Genomic DNA, 13,410 nt, shown 5'->3' on the forward strand with positions numbered 1-13,410 from the left:
CGAGAAATCACACAAGCCAATACCTGACAGGGCTCTAAAATATCTAACCTTACGAACCGATTGGCCAAGGCCTGAACATCAACTGCAAGAGGTCTCTCCCCAACTGGAATGTACGCCAAACTTCCCATACTCGTCGCCTTCCTAATCAAGGCATCGACCACCATATTGGCCTTCCCCGGATGGTACAAGATAGTAATAGCATAGTCCTTTAGCAGCTCCAACCATCTCCTCTGCCTCAAATAGAGATCCTTCTGTTTGAACAAGTGTTGGAGGCTACAATGATCAGTAAACACCTCATAAGACACACCATACAAATAATGCCTCTAAATCTTCAACGCCTGAACAATGACAACCAACTCCAAATCATGAACAAGGTAGTTCTTCTCATGGGGCTTCAACTGACGAGAAGCATAAGTAATAACTCTACCCTCCTGCATCAACACACACCCAATACCAACTTTCGAAGCATCACAATACACGGTATATGAACCTGAAGCTGATGGAAACACTAACACTGGAGCTGTGGTCAAGGCGGTCTTGAGCTTCTGAAAGATCTCCTCGCACTCATCCGACCACCTGAATGAATCACCCTTCTGAGTCAACTTGGTCAAGGGTGATGCGATAGATGAGAATCCCTGAACAAACCGGCGATAATAGCTCGCCAAACCAAGAAAGCTGCGAATCTCTGTAGCTGAGGACGGTATGGGCTAACTCTGAACCGCCTCTATCTTCTTCGGATCAACCTGAATACCCTCGCTGGACTCCACATTCCCCAATAAAGCCACTGAACTGAGCTAAAACTCACACTTGGAGAACTTTGCATAAAGCTTCTCCTCCCTTAATCTCTGCAACACAATTCCCAAATGCTCCGCATGCTCCTCCTGACTATGTGAATACACTAGAATATCATCAATGAAAACTATGACAAATGAGTCGAGATACAGCCGGGACACGCTATTCATCAAGTGCATAAATGATGCTGGGGCACTGGTCAGCCCAAACGACATCACCAAGAACTCATAATGACCATATCGGGTCCTAAAAGCCGTCTTATGAATATCTGAGTCCCTGATCTTCAGCTGGTGATAACCTGAACGGAGATCAATCTTGGAGAACAGTCTCGCTCCCTGAAGCTGGTCAAACAAATCATCAATGCGAGGCAGAGGATACTTGTTCTTAATTGTAACCTTGTTCAACTGCCTATAATCAATGCACATCCTCATAGTGCCATCCTTCTTCTTCACAAACAGAACAGGCGCACCCCAAGGCGACACACTAGGACGTATGAACTCCTTATCAAGGAGTTCCTAAAGCTGCTCCTTTAACTCCTTCAACTCCGCCGGTGCCACACGATACAGTGGAATAGAGATGGACTGAGTTTCCGGCACCAGATCAATACCAAAATTAATATCCCTGTCCGATGGCATACCCGACAGGTCTACAGGAAACACATCGGGAAAATCCCTCACAATTGGAACAAAATCAATACTGGGAGTCTCTACACCGACATCCCTCACAAAGGCTAAATATGAAAGACAACCCTTCCCAACCATACGCTGGGCCTTCATAAACGAAATCACCCTAATAGGGACAAAATCAGTAGAACCTCGCCACTCAATCCGTGGCACACCAGGCATAGCCAATGTCACTGTCTTAACATGATTGTCCAATATAGCAGGACACGGAGATAGCCAATCCATGCCCAATATGACATCGAAATCCACCATACATAATAACAAAAGATCCACTCGGGTCTCTAGACCTCCAATAGTCACCACACATGACCGGTACATACAGTCTACAATAACAGTATCGCCCACCGGAGTAGATACACGAACAAGTGAAACAAGAGACTTACGGGGAGTATCCAAATAACGACCAAAGTATGATGACACACAAGAAAAGGTGGAACCAGGATCAAATAACACATAGGCATCTCTGCGGCAGACTGAGACAATACCTGTAATCACTACATCTGAAGCAACATCATCTAGTCTACCTGGGAGGGCATAGAAATGAGCCTGACCACCACCTGATTGACCTCCCCCTCTGGGGCGACCCCTAGCTGTCTGACCCCTACCCCTAGCTGCCTGAGCGGGTGGTGAAGTAACTGGAGCTGAAGTCGAGGGCTGACCCCTATCTGAAATGATGGAAACTGGGACACCATGCAAACGAACAATCTCCCAGATATAGATTTGCCAACCGCTCTAAAGAATAGTTAGTACACACAGGAATAAAGTATGTAGACTTGGTCAGCCGATCCACAATCACCCAAATAGCATCGAACTTCTTCAATGTCCGTGAGAGCCCAACTACAAAGTCCATGATAATCTGTGGGAACCAACCAGACCGCATGGTGAGCTAACTCAGAGAATCGCATCTTATACTGTGTCACAGTCATATCTCCTTGACGCAACTGCTCGAACTACCTGCGCAGCTCCTCTTTGCGAGACTGTGGCACATACTTCTCCAAAAAGAGAACAAAAAACTGCTGCTAGGTAAGGGGCGCTACACCAACAGGCCTACGCCTCTCATAAGCCTCCCACCAAGTAAAGGCAGCTCCAGAAAACTGAAAGGTAGTAAATGCTACACCACTGGTCTCTAGAATACCCGTTGTATGAAGAATCCTCTGACACTTGTCCAAGAAACCCTGGGCATCCTTGCCCTCAGTACCACTGAAAGTCGGAGGCTGAAGTCTACCAAACCTCTCCAATCGACACTGCTCGTCGTCAGGCATAACTGGTACCACATACTCCTGAGCTGGTGCAACCGGCTAGGCTGGAGGTGCCCCCGGTATCTGAAGTCCCTGCACAACCTGCTCAGGTGTGCGAGCAACGGGATTCTGAGTACCTCCCCCGGCCTGAAAAGTAGATGCAGCCGTAGTAACTGAGGCCGACTGAGCCAAGCTAGTGCACACTGATAGAATCTGAGCTAGAGCCTCCTGAAGGCCTGGAATCACAATAGGCACAGCTGGTGCCTGAGCTGGTGCTGCTGGAGCGTCCACAACTCAGACCTGATCATGAACTAGGGTAGCTGGTGGATCTGCATGTGCTGCCCTAGCTACTGTGCGGGCTATACCCCTGCCCCTACCACGACCTTGACCGCATCCTTAGCGTCTAGTGGCTCCAGCCGGCGGTACTGGTGGTCGTCCATCCTGACCGGTAGCACGCGTCCTCACCATCTATGAGAGAATGGAATAACAGAAGTTTAGTACTCGGATCAACATATTCGCACGACAAGAATTTCAAGAATATGAGGTTTTTCCTAAAGGTTCTACAGCCTCCCGAGGATAAGTATAGGCGTCTCCGTACCGATCCGCGAGACTCTACTAAACCGTCTCATGACTCGCGAGACCTATGTAACCTAGGCTCTGATACCAACTTGTCACGACCCCAAATCCCCGGTCGTGATGGCGCCTATCACAATACTAGGCAAGCCAACCCAATCAAATATCCTCAATAAATTCCTGTAATGAAAACATTTTTCCAACATTAATTAAGTCTCAATTTTTCATAAGAAATATTTAAACCGCTGAAATGTGCGAAAAACAGTAAAACATTAAACCAACATAGCCCAACAATCTGGTGTCACGAGTCTAGAGCCTCTAAATACACAAATCCAACTGTCTAATACATAACAAGTCTAAAATGCAGAAAAAAACAAGATAGGAAGGAGGAAAGCAGGGCTGCAAACGCCATGCAGCTACCTTGCAATCTCTGGCAAGCTCCGACAATATTGGGGATCCTCACTCTGCCACTCGGGCACCTGGATCTGCACACAAGGTGCAGGAAGTAACGTGAGTACACCATCTCAGTAAGTAACTAAAGTAAATAAGGACTAAAAGCAGTGACGAGCAGTCAAAAATCATATAAAAGAATAAACAACAGAATGTCAAGTCAAACTCAACGGTTTTAAAACCAGTTTCTTCATAAAGCTTCAATTTTAATTGAAATACTTTGAAATCATTTACTTAGCAGTTTTCAACAGAGGCTCATTATAAAAGGAGAGTGAAATCAGCAAAAATATCATAAATGGGCCCCTCGAGCAAGATATCACTCATAAATATAGCCTCTCGGGCAAGCCTCTCAGTCACTCATGACTCATCTCTCGTCACTCAGTACTCACACTCAGCACTCAGGCTCAATAACATCTCATAATAGTAATAATCATAATAACCGTTGCGGCGTGCAGCCCGATCCATAGTTTATAGTCAACTACGCTCACTGGGGTGTACAGACTCCGGAGGGGCTTCTATAGCCAAAGCGTCATATCGCGGCTACTACAACCCAAGCATCATATTGCTGCGGCACGTAGCCCGATCCAGTATATATCGCTGCGGCGTGCAACCCGATCCATAATATATACATATAATATTGCTGCAGCATGCAGCCCGATCCATAATATATATATATAATCCTCACCATTAGGTCCTCAACTTCTCTCACTCATTAACCTCACAGCCTCTCAGGCATAACAGTAAAAATCAGGGAACTCAACCGAACAATTCTCACATTTTAAGACGTACAGTGGTAAAACCAGTTTTTAAACAGTAAACAGGTAAAACATAACTGAGGATATGCTTTCAAACAAATAGAGTGAGGTAAACAGTAAAAAATGCCCCTAAGGGTCTCAACAGGTCGGCACAAGGCCCCAAACATGACATACAACCCCTAATATAGTATCAGTCTCTAAAATAAGTGATATCATAAGATTTAACAATCAAATATGCGGCTTAATAGCCACTATGGGACAGACCAAGTCACAATCCCTACCGATGCACGCCCACACGCTCGTCACCTAGCATGTGTGTCACCTCATTTATCAAGAACGATACGAAATACCGGAGTTTATACCCTCAGTTCCAGATTTACAATGGTTACTTACCTCAAACCGGATGAATTACTACTCCGTGATGGCTTTGCCCCTCGCCTCGGCCTCAACTCACGCCGAATCTACCCAAAATCAGAATCATAACATTAGAATATGCTAAGGGATCGAAGCCCAATGGAAAATAATTAAATTATACCAAAAATCCCGAAATTGGTCCAACCCGACCCCCGGGTTCACGTCTCGAAGTTCGATAAAAATCACATCAACGGAATCCTTATCCTCTCATGAGTTCATACATACCAAGAATACCAAAATCCGACCATAAATGACCCCTCAAATCCCTAGATTAAAGTCTCAAGTTTCCAAGTCCTAACTCCCCAATTTAGGCTTCAAATTCCCCAAATTTCATGTTTAATTAGGTAGATTTCACAATAGGATCGAGTATTAAGTCCAAAATTCTTACCTCCAATAAGTTTTCTTTGATTCCCTCTTCAATCTCTCTCAAAAAGCTCCAAAACCGAGTAAAGAATGGTGGACTTAGGCCACAACTCGCGAAAATAGCATTTTAAACATTCTGCCCAGCGATCAGAAATCCTTCTTCGCGAACGCGGTCAAAGTATCGCGTTCGTGAAGAACAAAAATACCATTGACCAAAATTCTCTTACGCGAACGCGATGCCTCAGCATCTCAAAACATCGCGAACACGTCAGCCATATCGCGAACGCGATGCTTCCTGATTCCGACCATTCGCGAACACAGGACATCCCTTGCGAATGCGAAGTCCAAATCTCCAGCCTCTCATCCTAACCCTTCGTAAACACGAGGGCCCACTCATGAACGCGAAGGCCAAAAGTCTGCAACAGCTGAAGCCAAAAATCTGCAACTTCTGAACTATGCATTTTGTCCGTTTAACCACCCGAAACTCACCCGAGGCCCTCGGGACCTCAACCAAACATGCCAACATATCCCATAACATCATTCAAACTTGTTCCAACCTTCGGAACACTCAAACAACATCAAAACACTAAATTTGCATCGGATTCAAGCCTAGGAATTCCAAAATCTTCCAAATTCCGCTTTCGATCAAAAAGTCTATCAAACCACGTCCGAATGACCTGAAATTTTGCACGCACTTCCCAAATGACACAACAGACCTACTGCAACTCCCGAAATTCTATTCCGACCCCTATATCAAATCTCACCTATCAACCGGAAAACGCCAAAATTCCAATTTCGTCAATTCAAGCCTTAATCTACTCTGAACCTCCAAAATACATTCCGATCACGCTCTTAAGTCCCAAATCACCTCCCAAAGCTATCCGAATCATCGGAACTTACATCCGAGCCCTTTAACACTTAAGTCAACATCTGGTTGACTTTTCCAACTCAAACCTACTCAAAAGAGACTAAGTGTTTCAAACCATACCAAACCTCTCTGAACCCGAACCAATCAACCCAATAACATATAATACAACTGAACAAAGCAGTAAGAAATAAAAATGGGGAAATCGGAGCGACAATTTATGAAACGACCGGCCGGGTCGTTACACTTTTCTAAAGAAGAAAGCAAAGAAAAAAAAAATACACAATGACATGGAAGATTATTATTCTGAGCATAAATAGATTTAATACGCATTAGAAAGACAATATGAATTAGAACTCTATTTTTGGTTAAAGAATTATAGTACTACCAAAAAGAGTAAGAGGAAAACTCAAATTCAAAGTCCTATAGAAGGTAAAGTTCTATATAGAATATGTCTTTTGAATACGAATTGGATTTAGTCCCTCGCTATCTATCTTACATAAATTTCACAATTATAATTCAACTTAAAATTCATTATAAGCTACCGTCCAAATATTAGTATATAATTCTTATATAAGGTAAATTTTAGTTGGTTTTAATGTTTTAGATATTGAGATTTTCTAGCTAATTCAGATAAGAAATTATTTAATAAATAAAATTGTAACTGACTTCAAAGCCTAAATATTAGGAAGATAATCAAATTACTATTTTGTTTAATGTGAAATTTACTTTTGAAGGATAAAAAAGGCGAACGACATTTCGCTAAGGGACTTTGTACTTTTAATATAGTATAGATATAAATGTAGATATAAATATAGATAGATATAGATAGAATGGTAATTTCTTAACCAAATGTCCTAGGATGGCTGTATTACACTATGCTATATCGTGGATTCGTGGTAAGTTAAATTTTTATTGTCATAGAGGAAAAATGAATTCATATTTTAAATATAGTAAACTTATTTATATGCATTGTGTGAATACAGGAAAATGGAAAATTCCTGGTCGCTTATAAGAGAAGAGCTATTTATGAAATTCTTGTGATTAAACAAGAATGACTTATTACTACGTTAGTTGCCGAAAAAAATCAAGATATATATAACACTGAAAAGTGTACTAATTAGAAATGACCTTTATAACATTACAAATAAATAAATACTAGAATTAGCTATAAATTTTGTCACTAATTATTTTTTCGCTAAATTGCTCGTACCAAATAATTTTTTATATTTATAATCAGTCATTAATCCATCGTTAAATATGATTAGCGACGAATTTTTCTGTTTAGCTACATAATTTATCCGTCGCTACTTCCTGTAATGACTGGTATAGTTAACATGTTACAACATATACAAATTATTGTCAAGTCATCGGACTTGATTTGCTATAAGTAGTTACCGGGTATAACAGATTAACTCAACCTGATGGTTTAAAAAAATTGTATACAGTCTGTAAATAATTTAAACTCGTAAAAAAAAAATACTGAAACAATTACTAGAAGAAAAAATTCACACACACATATATTTATTTATTTTAAATTTATTTTGTTCAACAAACTCAAGATGCTAGCAACATGTCTCTTGTAAGTTTAAAAGGCAAAAATAATTTTTCTTGATTAGGGAGACTCTCTTTAATCACAAGTACTTCTTTGAACTTTTTCATCCATTTTTGCAAATTAGGGAATGAGTTTTCTTCAAGCAGCTTAACACCTCCGACTTCTTCTATGATTTTGAGCCAATGAGAAATCCATCCAAAGATTATGTCAACTATTCCAACTTTTTCTCCACTGAAAAATAGTTTCTGATTTCTAAAACCATGTTCTTCAATGGTTTTCAACATTTCTAAACTGTCTTTCACTGCCCTTTCTTGTTCTTCCCCTGTGGCTCTAAATATAATCCAAAGAGATACACTCTGCAAAACATTTTCAATTATATTATAAAGGACAGAAATAACTTCTTTATCAGAAAGGAAATGGAGAGAATTACGTGCAATAACATTTTAAAATAATTTAATCTTGTATATAATTTCTGCACAGTCATCTTATAAATCGTAATCGACATTTAAATAACTAAAAAGGTTAAAAAAAATTATCAACAAATGTTAAACTCATTAAAAAAAAAAGGAAATCTATATGTCGATAAATAATCTAACCTTTTCTTCAAAATACTTGACCCAAAATCGAGCCACAGCTCTTTCATAAGGATCACTTGGGAACAAAGGATACTGATTCGGCCATTTTTCTTCAAGATATTCAAGGATAACCACAGATTCACATATTGGTTTTCCAACATGAACAAGAACTGGGATTTTTTTGTGAAGAGGATTATATTTCAAAAGCAAATCACTTTTATTTGCCAAATCTTCTTCTATATATTCATATGATAATCCCTTTAATTTAAGAGCCCATATTATTCTTAATGAATAAGGACTAGGCCATGCTCCATAGAGCTTCAAATCTTGATCCATTTTTTGGTTTTGAGTTTTCTTTCTCCTCTTTTCACTTCTCTTAATGTCATTTTAAAAAAAAAATATTGAGAGTTTATGCTTGGTCGACAAGCAAAGGGTTTTGAATTTTCATTAATAAAGATTAGAATATAGCACCTTTGGTTAGACTAATTAATTAATTAACTACTTAGGATTAGTTCAAATTATAATGTATTACTTATCTTTATGAATTTTTATCAACTTAGTCAAAGATGCATATGACATATGACTTGGTAGGCGTTTGGACAAAAAAGATTGTAATTTTTGAAAAAAAAAGAAGTTTTTGGAATTAAGTTGAAAATTGGTATTTAAAATTTGAAATTATCTTTGGATATGCATTTCAGTCGAAAAAATATTGCAGTTTTGTGAGTGGTCACAAACAGGTCCTAACCCATCTATGCTTTATTCAAAGTTTCCTTCTTATTATATACTTTATATTTTTACTTCTGACTTTCTTTTCTCAAATTCTTTTTCCTTTTCTTTTCTTTTGGGTCGGTAGGTAGCTGGCTGTGTTGATTACTTATATTTCCTTAGTCCAGGGATTAAACTTTGACTAGTTACTTTTATTGCAAAAGCTGGCCTACTTCTAATGGGATTATACAATTAGTTAATGGTGCATATACATACATTAGGGAGGAAATTATAAGAACAGAGAATATGATTAAAATCAAGGAGGTCATATTGTAAGGGGCAATCGTGAGAAAACAAAATTATGGTACAAATTGAAAAATGATGTACACATAAAGGATGCAAAATGTAGAGGTGTACATAGGTCGGGTTGGTTCGGATTTTACAATTACCAAATCAAACCAATTGTGTCGGGTTATTAAATCTAAAGACCAAATCAATTGTGTCGGGTTATTAAATCTAAAGACCAAACCAAACCAATAAAACTCGGGTTTTTCAATCTCGGGTTTTCTCGGATTTTTTGGGGTTTTCGAGGTTTTTTTTCCCGGTAAAATCTTCGTAGAACAAAACATATAATGTATGCTCAAAATATTTCTTTAATCCTAGTAAGATACAACTATATAAAGTATTTTCCAAGAAAATAATACAAAATATAAGATGTGTCGTGGCATTATCCTAAAATATTCAACAATAAAGACATACAACAATAAAAACAATAAAATTATGTAATATAAATATTGCTAATTAAAAAGCCATAATAAAAATAAACATAATCTAAAAGTACTAAGTCATGCTAAAATAAATAGACTAAGAAGGGAGTATTAATTACATGACTAAACGCTAGCTAAAGAAAAATAAAAATAGGTTATGCATTTTTATCTAAATTATTGCAAAACAAAAAATAAATATTCAATAAATTCTCGTTCGTACTATTGAATAGAAGCGTGATTAAATGATTCTAAACAGCGGAAAATATCGATAAAGGTGCGGAATATCCAACCCGACACAACCCTAATTGGGGTGTCACAAGTCACGAGCATCTATAGACCATGATACAAGTCTGCTAAGTCCAATATCTAGTACAAATGTTTGAAGGAAATAGAAATGACAAGATAGTAGAGACACGGGGTTGCGGACACCAACAACTACCTCGTAGTCTCCGAATACCGCCTGGAACTGGAGGAATCAACACTCAGGAGCGGAACCAGCGACGCCTGAATCTGCACACATGGTGCAGGGAGTAATATAAGTACTCCGACCCAGTGAGTAATAAATATAAATAATGACTAAAAGTAAGAAAAACGCATATACACAATGTATTCTATAATGAAGCAGTTAAATAAGAAATTGGTAAGCAGTAAACCAATGAAAAGTAGAATAAAATACTTCTACAACAAATAAACAGGTAATTGACAAACAATTAAGATAAAGTAAACACATAGAAGTTCGCCCCTCGGGCTCAATATCACATCACAATGGGTACCCGTGCTCATTGGGGGTGTGCAGACTCCGGGAGGGCCCCCTTACGGCCCAAGCGCAATATCTAGCCATCTCGTGGCATCAAATCTAGGCCCTCGGCCTCATATCAATCAAGCCACATCGTGACGTATATATGTATCTCAGGCCCTCGGCCTCATATCAGTATCAATGTTCCTCACAATATAGGCCCTCAGCCATACTCAGTCCAAAAATCATCACAAGCCCCTCGGCAATAGGAAAACAGTATTTTCAGCCCAAACATCATTTAAAATATCATTTAAGTCTTGAAAACTAAGAAAGAATGGCTGAATAGTAAAACAATGGGAAAATATCATGACTGAGTTCAAGTAACAAGTCAAAACAGTGAGAAAAATATCAATAAATAGCTCCGAAGGGTTCAAATAGTTGGCACTAGGCCCAAATACGGCGTTCAGCCCAAATAATGATAACAACACATAGTCTACAATCAAATACGCGGTAAAATCATCAATCGGGACGGACCAAGTCACAATCCCCAATAGTGCATGACCCCACGGTCGTCATCGGGCGTGTGTCTCACCTCAATATAGCACTACAATGTGCAATCCGGGGTTTCAAACCCTCAGAGCATCATTTACAATCATTACTCACCTCGAGCTGGCTAAATCTCTAGCTCGTGACGCCTTTGCCTCTCGAATCAGCCTCCACGCATGTCGAATCTATCCAAAATCAGAACGAATACGTCACAATATGCTAAGGGAACAAAGCCCAAGCGAAAACAATCGAAAAATACCCAAAATCCCGAAATTTGCAAAACCCGAGCCCTGGGCCCATTTCTCGAAATTCAGAAATTTTTACATCATTAGATTCCTCGTCTTCCCACGAGTTCATTCATATCAAGAATACAAAATCGGAGTTCAAATGACTCCTCAAATCCTCAATTTAACCCTTCTTAAACTCAAGCCCTAAACCTCCATTTTTAGTCATTTAATTCCTTAAATTTCAATCTCAATCCATGAAATATTACCATAGAAGTGTGTTTTAGGTCCAAAATCCTTACCTTAACGAAGTCTCTTGATTTCTCTCTTCAGGATCTCCCAAAAAGCTCTAAGGTCGAAGGCAAAAATGGTGAAATAACCCAAAATCGCGAAATGAAATAACTTATATGTTCTGCCCAGGCCTTTTCGCATCTGCGACTCAACAACCGCTTCTGTGGTACCGCATTTGCGGTCACACGTTCGCTTCTGCGGAACTCACTTAACCAGCCAAAAACCACTCCTGTGATCTCCCTTCCGCATCTGCGTTTCCGCACATGCGGTCCAACACTGCGCTTCTGCGATTCCTAACTCCCTCAGCCTTTCCCGCTTCTGCGACTTCCTCAACGCACCTGCGACGCCGCACCTGCGGTCCCCAAACTGCAGGTGCGAAAACACCAGAAGCAGCAAATCTTCAACAGCTGCAACAACCTTCCAACTCTTCCGTTAACCACCCGAAATTATCCCGAGGCCCCCGGGACCTCAACCAAAGGCACCAACACATCTTAAAACCTTATTCAAATTACATCAAATTACCCAAAACACATCGGATTCAAGCCTAAGTTTCTAAAATCTTTCGAAATACACTTTTGATCAAAAACCCAACCAAACCACGTCTAAATGACCTTAAAGTTTGCACACACATCCCAAATGACATAACGAAGCTACTGAAACTCTCGGAATTCCATTCCTACCCTTATATAAAAATCTCGCCTATCAAACGGAAATCGCCAAAATATCAACTTTTCCAATTCAAGCCTAATTCTACTCTGAACCTCCAAAACCCATTCCGATCACACTCCTAAGCCATAAATCACCTCCCGAAGCTAACCGAACCATCGAAACTCACATCCGAGCCCTCTAACACATAAGTCAGCATGCGGTTGACTTTTCCAACTTAAACTTTCTTAAAAGAGACTAAGTGTCTCATTTCTTGCCAAATCCTCTCCAAACTCAAACTAATCAACCCGGTCACATAAAATACGGATAACGAAGTATAAAGAAATAGAAATGGGGGAAACAGAGCGGTAACTCATGAGATGATTGGTCGGATCGTCACATCCTCCCTAACTTAAACAAACGTTCGTCCTTGAACGAGTCAAGAAACATACCTGAAGCCTCAAACAGGTAAGGATATCTACTCTGTATCTCCCGCTCCGTCTCCCATGTAGCCTCTTCCACGAGCCGACCTCTCCACTGCACTTTCACTGAAGCTATATCCTTTGACCTCAACTTCTGAACCTGACGACCCAAAATAGCTACTGGCTCCACATCATACGTCAAATCATCATCCAACTTAACCGTGCTGAAATCCAGAACATGAGACGGATCCCCAATATACTTTCGGAGCATAGAAATATGAAATACCAGATGCACACTCGACAAGTTAGGTGGCAAAGCAAGCTCATAAGCCACCTCCCCAATCCTCCGAAGCACCTCAAAAGGCCCAATGAACCGAGGACTCAATTCCCCTTTCTTCCCAAATCTCATAACACCCTTTATGGGTGAAACCTTTAACAGAACCTTCTCGCCAACCATGTAGGACACATCTCGAACCTTCTGATCAGAATAACTCTTTTGCCTTGACTGCGATGTACGAAGTCTCTCCTAAATCACTTTCACCTTCTCCAAAGCATCCTACACCAAATCAGTCCCCAATAGCCTAGCTTCACCGGGCTCGAACCAACCACCTGGAGATCTACACCGCCTCCCTTACAAAGCCTCATATGGAGCCATCTGAATACTCGACTGGTAGCTGTTGTTATAAGCAAACTCTGCAAGCAGCAGAAACTCATCCCATGATCCTCCAAAGTCAATGACACAAGCACGCAACATGTCCTCCAATATCTGAATAGTACGCTCGGACTGTCCGTCCGTCTGAGGATGAAAAGC

At 40.2% G+C, this 13,410-nt stretch overlaps 1 protein-coding gene across 1 annotated transcript; it reads right to left on the reverse strand.

Annotated features, from left to right (window-relative positions):
- Positions 1 to 7,628: 7,628 nt before the first annotated feature.
- Positions 7,629 to 8,660, reverse strand: LOC107789271 (glutathione transferase GST 23-like). The gene is made up of 2 exons (XM_016611044.2): positions 8,285 to 8,660; positions 7,629 to 8,044 (listed from the first exon to the last, which is right to left on the reverse strand). Exons 1-2 carry the CDS (start codon positions 8,597 to 8,599, stop codon positions 7,691 to 7,693), a joined length of 669 nt encoding a protein of 222 aa, XP_016466530.1. The 5' UTR covers positions 8,600 to 8,660; the 3' UTR covers positions 7,629 to 7,690.
- Positions 8,661 to 13,410: the final 4,750 nt, after the last annotated feature.

This window comes from Nicotiana tabacum, chromosome 7 (assembly GCF_000715075.1).
Source record: "Nicotiana tabacum cultivar K326 chromosome 7, ASM71507v2, whole genome shotgun sequence".
NCBI classification, from domain to species: Eukaryota; Viridiplantae; Streptophyta; class Magnoliopsida; order Solanales; family Solanaceae; genus Nicotiana; species Nicotiana tabacum.

Excerpts from the sequence above, each read along its gene's own strand:
- LOC107789271 (XM_016611044.2), bottom strand. The coding sequence starts at position 8,599 with ATGGATCAAGATTTGAAGCTCTATGGAGCATGGCCTAGTCCTTATTCA. Across the intron at positions 8,045-8,284 it reads TCAAGTATTTTGAAGAAAAG|AGTGTATCTCTTTGGATTAT; the intron begins GTTAGATTATTT and ends AATGTTTTGCAG.